At 37.4% G+C, this 10,514-nt stretch overlaps 1 protein-coding gene across 1 annotated transcript in view; it reads left to right on the top strand.

Annotated features, from left to right (window-relative positions):
• Window positions 1–7,726, top strand: part of LOC120525646 (cysteine-rich venom protein Cau1-like) — an 8,910-nt gene extending 1,184 nt beyond the window's left edge. The window contains exons 2-5 of the mRNA XM_039748114.1: window positions 525–667; window positions 3,030–3,124; window positions 6,751–6,839; window positions 7,419–7,726. Of these exons, the coding sequence (XP_039604048.1) occupies window positions 525–667; window positions 3,030–3,124; window positions 6,751–6,839; window positions 7,419–7,543 (452 nt within the window). The 3' untranslated portion in view covers window positions 7,544–7,726. The remainder of the gene's footprint in view (window positions 1–524; window positions 668–3,029; window positions 3,125–6,750; window positions 6,840–7,418) is intronic.
• The last annotated feature ends 2,788 nt before the right edge of the window (window positions 7,727–10,514 follow it).

Below are 10,514 nucleotides of genomic sequence, written 5' to 3'. Positions count from 1 at the left end.
AGGACTTCCAGCTACACAGTTGGTGCTTCTGCCACACGGGGGTGTGTCGGCGGAAGCTCCTCAGGAAGCACCTGGAGCCCATCCGGGCATGCATAAAAGGGGCCGCCTCCCTCCAGTCGAGGGCAAGAGTCGGGTGGAAGTGGACGGAGCTCGGAAGAGAGTAGTGGAGGCGGTCTGAGGACTGAGCAAGGCATTGTGTTGGCCAGGACTTGAAGGGGTGATTGGTGCTGCGGCACTGGGTTTGTGCACTTTACTTGTATTATAATAGTTGTAAATAAACACGTGTGTGGTGAAACAACATGTCTGCCTGTCTGTGTCCAGGCTGTACCCCACAATATACAGTATATATATATATATATATATATATATATATATATATATATATATATATATATATACATACAAAGTATTTCATTCTGTTTACTGCTGCTTCTGACAGGTTGACTATACATTTGTGAAACTGAAATTTTGATTATTACTGAAATATGTTGAAAATAAATTACTGTTTAAAAATCTTTTTTTAGCTAGTGGATGTGGAGAAAATCTTTACATGTCTACAGAGCCAAATTCTTGGGAAGATGCAATTCAAGCCTGGTTTGATGAAGTTGAAAATTTTACCTATGCTGTTGGAGCTAAGAATGGGGAAGTTGTTGGACACTATACTCAGGTAAGTTTGAAGTTCTTATCATAATCTTACTATTAGCTTTTTGTCTAAATTAAAGAAATATTCAAATGTATGTATACTTTTTTTGTCAGCATGGTAACATAATGGTTAGTGTTGTTGCTTCATATCTCCAAGCTCAAGCACTACATCTTGCAGCGTTGGTTTTTGCTTTATGTTTAGTGCATGGAATGTATAGGGTGGTCCAGATCTAATTATGCAATTGTCAGTACGCTACAACTTATTAAGTTTATTACATAGAAAATCACTCAAAAAATCCTGGACCATCGAGAAGTGTGCGAACTGACGACATGAAGAATCATCATTGCGCCGACCTGGAATCGTCCTCAAATAAATAAGTCATCCAGATGATCTGGATCTGCATAATTAGATCTGGATCACCCTATACAGCTATATAGCCACCCAAAACCTAAAACAAAAACGTGGCTTCAGAAGGTGAATGAAGTCTACTGAAACACAATGAGTTTCTAAAAACTTAAAGAGATAAGAGCCAGAAATTCAGTAGCTCACAAATTAACTTAAAACGGTTAATTATATTTAAGTAATTAACAATTTGCACTACATTAAAAATTCAATTAATATAACATAACATACTCAAAATAGGAAGTTAGTTGCAGCTTATAGTACATATCTTCAATTTAATGATACATTAAAAATTAAATATACTTACAATGATTGCTAATACTGTGTTTACAGTTCATTAACACCATCCTTTAAAAAAGAATATGGGTAATTAAAGAGAAACCTTAAAATTTATAATAGTCATTACACCAGTGAAGAATAAAGTATTAGAAGAGCTTATAATACTATAAATTTACAATAAACATACTCCATATTTTTCCAATGAAACTGGAAGGAATCAGCACAGGGAGAAACATAAAGAAGCAATGCATAGGCAAAGCGCAATGCACTACCTAATGATTATTTGTCCCTCTGGGTTTACTCATACACAGAATTTGCCCTCAGTGCTTAATTGTGTGGGTTGCCAACATTACCCAACTCACAAAAAAAAAAAAAAAACTGAAAGCTTAGGTCTTGCTAGATGCCTCCTCTCTTTCCAGCCCTTTTTCCACATGCCAGTGAGCCTGTCTTCTGACTGTGGATTCATTATAGCAATGGCACTGGGCAACCATTAAACCCAGTTGACAGGGTTATTGTTGTCTGTTATGACATTTGATAGTACAGCTACAGTCATGTTACTTTTAATAGCAGAGAAATTATAATAATGTATTATTATACTATATTATATATTCTATAACATGATGTTCCCAGATTCAGTAAATCTAGAGATGCACTATATATCAAGTCATGAATCTATTTTACAACTCAGCTTATGCTTCAATTTACTAAACAAATGCATTTATTAAAGTTTAAATAACTCATTTAACTTTATTAATACAAATCTACGTTTATACCGCATTAGAAATGGCAAACACAATGACAGAGGCACAGTTTGCAGTAGACTAATTATACCTTCTGCCCAGAAGGGACTTTTACTGAATGCCTCCCAAAAACAAGCCAAACAGTACAATTCCAGTAAAGAAGAAAAAATGGGTTCAGTGATGCTCTATTGGACTTTACTGGCATTGCACCTGTCATGTTGGCTACCAAAATCAACAAGTTTACAGGTGAAAGATGTTTCCCAAATTAAAGACAGATGGTGAGAGGAACTGCCATCCTGGAAAGGGGATCTATGGTATTTATTAATTCATTAGTTAATTATGGGTAGCACAAAGACATGTTAACTAGTGCTGCTTCTCTAATGGATCCAAGGTCAGAGATTTCAAACCCACACCAAGGTTTCTATGTGTGTGAACTTTACACCTAAACTGCTTTCCTCTGGAAACTCTGGTTTTCCTCCACATCCCCAAGATGTCTAAGTAACGATAACTGATGATTCTAAATTAGCGCCTTGTGGGTGTTTGTGAGAGGACCCATTGATAGAGTATTGTCCTGTGCAGGGCTGGTTCTTGCCTTGCACCCAATATGCTCAAGAGGATCCTGCTCCCCCACATCTATTACTTAGATTAAGTGAGTTCAGGTCAGCAGGATTTTTTAGTAAACCTGATATTAGTTAAGTTCATCCACCGGAATCAGGGGTAAGCTCTGGCTCCACCAAACTGTGAATTGAAATATACAAGCTCAGGAAATGATTGAATGGATGGACAGATGCTCAGTGGTGGTAGAATTAGGCACATTACACGTTAATGTCTGTGTCTTTATTCTATTCAAGTAGTACGTATTAAATAAAATTGACATTTAGACATAAAAGCAAACTTCAATAATAACAGAAGTGAATCAAATTTCACATAACAAATAATGAATTGTGTTGGCTTTTCCCATTCAGGTGGTCTGGTACAGGTCCAACTTGGTGGGCTGTGCTGTTTCTTCCTGTACAGACTCTGACTACAATTACTTTTATGTTTGCCAATACTGCCCTCCGTAAGTACAATTGTCTTTTTATATAATATTATTTGCAAAATTACATGCTACCATGCTTTGTATTTACCATAAAATGAATAATATGCATAATTACAATCAACAGTCCAAGACCACCACTGTCTTTACAATGCTTAAACTCTGTTGTTCAGCCTTTTGACAAGAAGGCACTAGTCGGCTTGCAGGCAGCTACTTTTCACTTTCCTAACCTTATTTTGGTCACTGAAACTGCTTTGCACACACCAGCCATGTACAGGTAAAGCTGACAAGTTTTCAGGAAAACATTTGATTGACAGCTAATTATTAATTAGTTAGAAACTTCAATATATTTTTTTATTAATACACTTATTTTATTCAGGAGAGGCAGAGTCATGCAGAGGTTAATACCCAGCTCAGTTTGCTCTCTGTACTGAATTTGCACTTAATCTCCTACTTTTAAGGTATACTCTCTAGATACCCTGGCTTCCCCAACATTTCAAAGACATGCAGTCTAAATAGGCCAAGTCCTCTGAATGAGATGAGCCCTGTATGTTTGAGTGTGGGTGTGTGAATGAGCGTTTACTGCAAAGGACTGAAATTCTCTCAATGTGTGGGTCCTGCCTTGCACATGATGCTTGTGCTAGAGCACCCAAAAAGGAATGAACAGGTTCATTAAATGGAGAGATGAATGAATGGAATTCCTGAAAGTAATATCACTGATTGAAATGTGTTAACCTTTAGTATGAATCGTGTCCTTCTGCTATTTTCTTACCTTTACAGTAATATCAATCACTTATTCATCATTTACTTATTTGTCTGATACCTTTATCCAAAGCTGCTTAGAATATTTGACATACAAGTGGTTCCATTTCTTTTGTTTATCCAATTGGAACACAAGCAGGTCAAGTGACTTGCTCATGGTCACACAGTACCAGTAGCTGGGATTTGAACCTAACAATCCAAGGGTTTGAGGTTCAAAGCCTTAGCACACTGTGCCTGTCACAATATTTGCACTCTACAAAACTAAAAAAATTAGCAGATTATCATGTTCCCACAGTGAGATAAAAACTGTATAAATACTGCACTAAATACTGTATATTGTGAGCGTAATTAAATCACACATACTGTATTTTCTTTTTTTGTAAATGTTTTCCTTATAAACCAAAACATATTGTTTAAATGCAAGTACCAATCATGTTTAAGTTCAGATAGACAATCTATCAACTAATCACGTGAGTCCCCCCTTATGCCTTAAAGTTCATTAAATAAATGTGCTAGTTATCCTCAATCATAGCTAAATATTCATTTTTAAGCCATAGACATCCAGAAGATATAGTGCAGGGCAACTAATAAATAAACAGTGAAAGCAATGGATGACCATCAACTGACAAAAGTACAAAATCTATAAATGTAAAGGACCTTTGGTCTTTGCTTTTGGGTCATCACATAATGTAAACTCCCTCCAACCTGTAAAGCACACTTCAGCCAAATGTGCTGTTATACTGAGAAATATCAGTGAGGAAGCAGATGAGGACTTTAATCTGACTTTTCTTTCTAAAGAGACATTTAGCTAAGATAATAACTGATTACTCATATTCCTGATTTTAATTTTTCAACTCATAGTTTTTATTTTTATATATCATTAATCAATTTGCTTTGATAGACTTCATTTTGGTTTTAGTCATTTAGCTTAATATTTTTGTTTGTAACACTGGTCATTAATATAAATGAATCCATTGGTATTGCTAAATGCAGCTGACATGACCAGCACCCTTTTCAGTTAATAATGTCTGAATTATTAGCAGTGTTGTCACAGCTATTGCATTTTATATGGATAGATAAGTTACTGTTGTTAGTTAATTGTTTGCAATTTAAGATTTAACTGAAACTTTACAATATAACTTGCTGAACCAAAAATAAATGGTCATCGCTAAAGTGATTAGTCTTTTCATTTTAATGGAATAATTGCTGAACATAAGAGCACCAGCTGCTGAACTATGTGGTTTACAGGAGAACTCATAATGAGGTATTTTTCCGCAAATCACTCAAACAAAACACCTCAACTTGAAGGTGCCAAATCAAACAATTTCTTCTTCTTTCGGCTGCTCCCATTAGGGGTCGCCACAGCGGATCATATTCTTCCATATCTTTCTGTCCTCTGCATCTTGTTGTGTTACACCCATCACCTGCATGTCCTCTCTCACCACATCCATAAACCTTCACTTAGGCCTTCCTCTTTTCCTCTTCCCTAGCAGCTCTATCCTTAGCATCCTTCTCCCAATATACCTAGCATCTCTCCTCTGCACATGTCCAACCCAACACAATTTCGCCTCTCTGACGTTGTCTCCCAACCGTCCAACTTGAGCTGATCCTCTAATGTACTCATTTCTAATCCTATCTATCCTCGTCCCACCCAGTGCAAATCTTAACATCTTTAACTCTGCCACCTCCAGCTCTGTCTCCTACTTTCTGGTCAGTGCCACCTTCTCCAACCCATATATTACAGCTGGCCTCACTACTGTCCTGTAGACCTTCCTTTCCCTCTTGCCGATACCAGTCTGTCACACATTACTCCTGACACTCTTCTCCACCCATTCCACCCTGCCAGCACTCTCTTTTTCTCCTCTCTTCCACAATCCCAATTACTCTGTACTGTTGATCCCAAATATTTAAACTCATCCACCTTCGCCAACTCTACACCCTGCATCCTCACCATTCCACTGACCTTCCTCTCATTTACGCACATGTATTCTGTCTTATTCCTAGTGACCTTCATTCCTCTCCTCTCTAGAGCATATCTCCTCCACGATACAAAGCTACATTTATAATAAAATTAGCACTAAATTAGCATTAAATGATACCATTTTCTTAAAAAAATTTGAAGGGCCCAGATCAATGCAAATTTTGGATTCATCTGTCCATGTCCATTGGTGTACTTTATCAAAACAGTAACACTTCCTAAGAGCAAAAACAACACTGCATGGCACAGTCACTCATACAGGGCCAGTTCAGTGGCAACAGTTAATCTAACACGCACGCCTTTGTGACCTGGCTGGGAAACCATAGTTTAGACAGAAAAGCCTACGTGGGAAGTATACATAGTAGTTCTAATTACTTTACCACTAATAAAAGTATTTGCCTGATAACGTTTGCAAACTTAGTGACCTACGTTTACATTTATTTTCCAAACAGATTCGTTTACCCAAAGTGACTTATAAAACAGGTCAACATAATAAAGTAAAACTCAGTCTGAGGGACTGTTTTGATCATCACAATTGACCATCTCTTAACAATTAATAACAGTTCAGCGAGACTTCCCAGACTGACAGTCTTTAACACATTACATTCTTAAATGCCTCTTAAACACATCTATCTTTCACAGCAACTCCATCCATCTGACAATCAATTTAATTAATCTGCTTGTTCCATTTCAGAACACATTGGAACTTTTAAATCAACATTTAATTAGTAGTGAAGATGATACAATATAAACAGAAATAGACAACTCTATTACTATATTTCACACAATTCTAGAACTTCACTTACCTTCATGTGCAGTAACTAATAACTAGATTATTAAACAAATCATCTTGCAATTTCCTGTGTATAATAATCATGTAATATGACAATATCTGTCTGTGTTTTAACAGTGGAAATTATCAAGGTTTACTCGCTACTCCTTATAACGCTGGTACACCATGTGCTGACTGCCCACAGGCTTGTGAAGAAGGTCTCTGCAGTAAGTGTGAAATAACATTATTTTTGAACATCATGATCTGCTTTCTAATCAATATCCGATTCTTGTTTTCCATCTCCTTCCATAGTCCCGTCCACCTTTTCTGCAGCTCATTTCATTTTTTAATTCAATCCTGGGTTTCACTTTTTAGTTGGTGACATTCCCTTCTGTTTCCAGCTGTGTCCAATATTCCTAACAGCTCTGCTGATGTTGTCAGTTAAGTCAGAATGTCAGGAAGAGTTCCTCAACATCAACAAAGTGGAGTTTATTCAGTCAAAAACATAACAGGAGAACATGGAGTACCAATTAAATTAGCAAAAGCAAATAATGCTCCTCACTGATAGTTACTGGAAGGGCTGAAGAATGCTACAGATATGATAATAAAAGGTGTCATTTTGCTTGAATTCTCACTACTTTCATAATGGCTAACACGGTACAACACACTAGTATGTTTTACAGTGATAAAGCGTTCAATTTCATTTTTGTTGAGTTTCTATTCAATAACTAACTGTTTATAAACCTGATTGTTTTGGCTTGTGCAAACTAACCTTTCTCTTTTGTTTTTTTTCTCTTTCATTTAAGACAACCCCTGTCCCTATTTCGACAAATATGGCAACTGTGGTACTCTAAGAGATAAATTTGGATGCTCTTCTTCTGTTGTATCTTGGTGTCCAGCTTTATGTAAATGTATCACAGAAATAAAGTAAATGTGTAAAAGTAGGAAGATAATTATGGCAAGCACAAATACATTTGTATTAGAACCAGTAAAGTTACAATGTATAAGAGAATAATAACGTGTTTTAGATAGTGGAAATAATTGTCATATTTAAATGTAGTATGGTGCTTTCAGTCTTGTTTTTTTCAAAATTACTATTAAAATGTTTTGTTCATTTCCCTAAACTTTAATTATCTGGTTTTTTTTTCTTCTGAGATAATTTGATAGAGACATAATAATGTGCTCAAGCTTGGCCAACATAAATTAAAGAACACTACACAAATATACTACTTCATCATTTTAACAGACATGGACAATATTCAGTGACCTGACACAAAGACTCCTTTGGAACTGTGTTTCTTCAGAGAATCCTTGGGTACCGCTGCTTTGACTTTGTGTCAATTGAGCAGTTGCTCATGGAGCCCCGAATAAAGCACATTAGTGTGAGGGAGTGTCATTTGCGACACAACAGTCATGTGGCATGGTTTGCCAAGGGTGATCCAGCTTGCAGGATCCTCATTTTTGAGGACCCGAGTGGCTGGACCAGTCCATAAGGGACACCCACATAACACCTGGCTGGGCCAAATAGAGGGTCATTTCCGGAGGGTGGGACTGGACCATGTGTCTGCCTGGGGGCTGCCAACCAGGATCCCGAGCTGTTTCATCATGTGGTACATGCAACAACACACAGTACCAGTGCATGCTCCCCAACCTGACCTGACCTCGTATATACATATATTTATATTTACTTGCATATACCCATCTTTTATTATTCTTATAAATAATTTATATCATTTTGCTTATTGCAGTGAGCATGTTTGCATTATTTGTTAAAAAGTTGTCTATAACCACATCTGAACCACAGAGATAGTGAGTTATTTAATGTAGATTTTTGCCAATTTAAGAATCTACTTCATACATCATATAAATCTCATTATATTTTTTGGACAGAGATGCCCCCCAACACACACACACACACCTACAGTTTAGACCTCTTCATGCCTGTCTCAAAGTTGGCTGTTCTGATCTCCTTTCTATCTTAGGTGAAAGCAGCTGGTCACACTTTCTGGGAAGTACAGTATAGCTATGTAGCTCATATTTTCTTCTGGGGTTGTTGGTACTTGAAAGCTATGCTTCAGGCACTGCCATTTCTGTCAAATCGTCCAGCCAGTGCTCAACTAATGGATCGTAAGGCTGTGCATGAAGTTTTTGCTCTCATGCATTTTTTAAAAACTTATTTCAATCATACATTTTTATCCGCAAAAACTGAAAGGTGTAGCAATCTACAGACAAAGTGCAAGCACATAAATTTAATGAAACAAAGACTTTATGAATCTACGGTGTTTAGACAAATATTAAAGAAGCTAGAAGAAACTTGTGTACTGCACAAGTTAAAACTGTACAGAAGACACAGCAATAAGAAAAAAGCCATTTTCTTAATCTACTGCATTGGTAAGAATGTAATCATGTGCCACTAATGTTTAATGCAATCAGTATTGTGATGAGTCGCCCCACAGGCAAGGGGTTATTGCCAGGAAGAAAAGAGAAGCAGAGAACTAGAGACAGGCCAAGGAAAGCTCAGACATAAAGCAAGAGAAATAAAATTTAATTGAGGCTTTGAGAATATGGCAACAGAATAGAGGTTAGTTGATCCAACAATTAAACAAAGTATCTGGCTGAGATAGTTGGACAACTAGTTACTGGCTAACACAATGAGACTGCTGGACTGGATATTCTCCTTCTTATGTACCAAGAACACTGAAGGTTGATGTTATAAGATTATTGTTGCCCACCCAGAAGATAAAAAAAGCGTCTTGGGAGGGTTAATATAAGGATGGAACCTCCACCTAACCTAGCTAATAAAGGGTAGTATATAGTCATAGGACATGAGAAAGGAGACTGTGTTTCCAATTTTAAAGGACTGGCTGGAAGCTAGTTATTTCCTTCTCACAAACACAGATCTAGGGCAGAATGACTGGCCAAGTTAAGACAAGCAGTAGTATGCCGAGAAGATGTTTCTTCAAGAGCTACTTAAAGTACAGCAGTGCAGTGGTCTCATGGGACACTATAGAGTTTCTAGACATACATCAAATAACAGAATCAAGCCTGAACATGGTGGAAAGGGACCTTGTGATGAGGTTCAAAGCCATGATGTGGCCAGAGCTTAATAGATCCTAAAGTAAGATGGTGAATAGGTCATGGGCTCACTAGTCTGAGGAACACATGTCTACACATAAATACAGAAACATGGAGATAAGAACGAGAGAGAGAGATGGTAGGTGGAAAAGGGAGTACTTGGTGTGGCACTGGGATCTAGGAAAGACACTAGACATTCTGACAGGGTGCAAACCTTAGCTTGGCACAGGAAGACAACAAAATATGTCTTCCTCCAGTTTAATTTTTATAGTTTGTGCTCTCCTTTTCCATTTAGTCATCTTCATTTGTATTTTTTTTAATAAACATATTTTTTTGCATATTCTGGTTTATTTTCTGCGGTAGGCTGGCGCCTTGCCCGGGGTTTGTTTCCTGCCTTGCTCCCTGTGTTGGCTAGGATTGGCTCCAGCAGACCCCCATGACCCTGTAGTTAGGATATAGCGGGTTGGATAATGGATGGATGGATGGTTTATTTTGTATTATTGTATTTTAGGTGAGTAGTTTCTTGTTGCTGTAAGAGCTCCCCTACATTTACAATGTACATGTAACATCACCTTTGGAGCTCTTTCTTATTTTTTAATGGAAATACAGTAATCCCTCGCTATATCGCGCTTCGACTTTCGCGGCTTCACTCTATCGCGGATTTTATATGAAAGCATAACTAAATATATAACGCGGATTTTTCGTTGCTTCGCGGGTTCTGTGGACAATGTGTCTTTTTACTTCCTGTACATGCTTCCTCAGTTGGTTTGCCCAGTTGATTTCATACAAGGGACGCTATTGGCGGATGACTGAGAAGTTAATCAATT

Source organism: Polypterus senegalus, chromosome 3, assembly GCF_016835505.1.
Source record: "Polypterus senegalus isolate Bchr_013 chromosome 3, ASM1683550v1, whole genome shotgun sequence".
In the NCBI taxonomy this organism is placed as follows: domain Eukaryota; kingdom Metazoa; phylum Chordata; class Cladistia; order Polypteriformes; family Polypteridae; genus Polypterus; species Polypterus senegalus.
The sequence above is the reverse complement of the archived record's forward strand: the minus strand, read 5'-3'. Positions and strand labels throughout refer to the sequence as shown.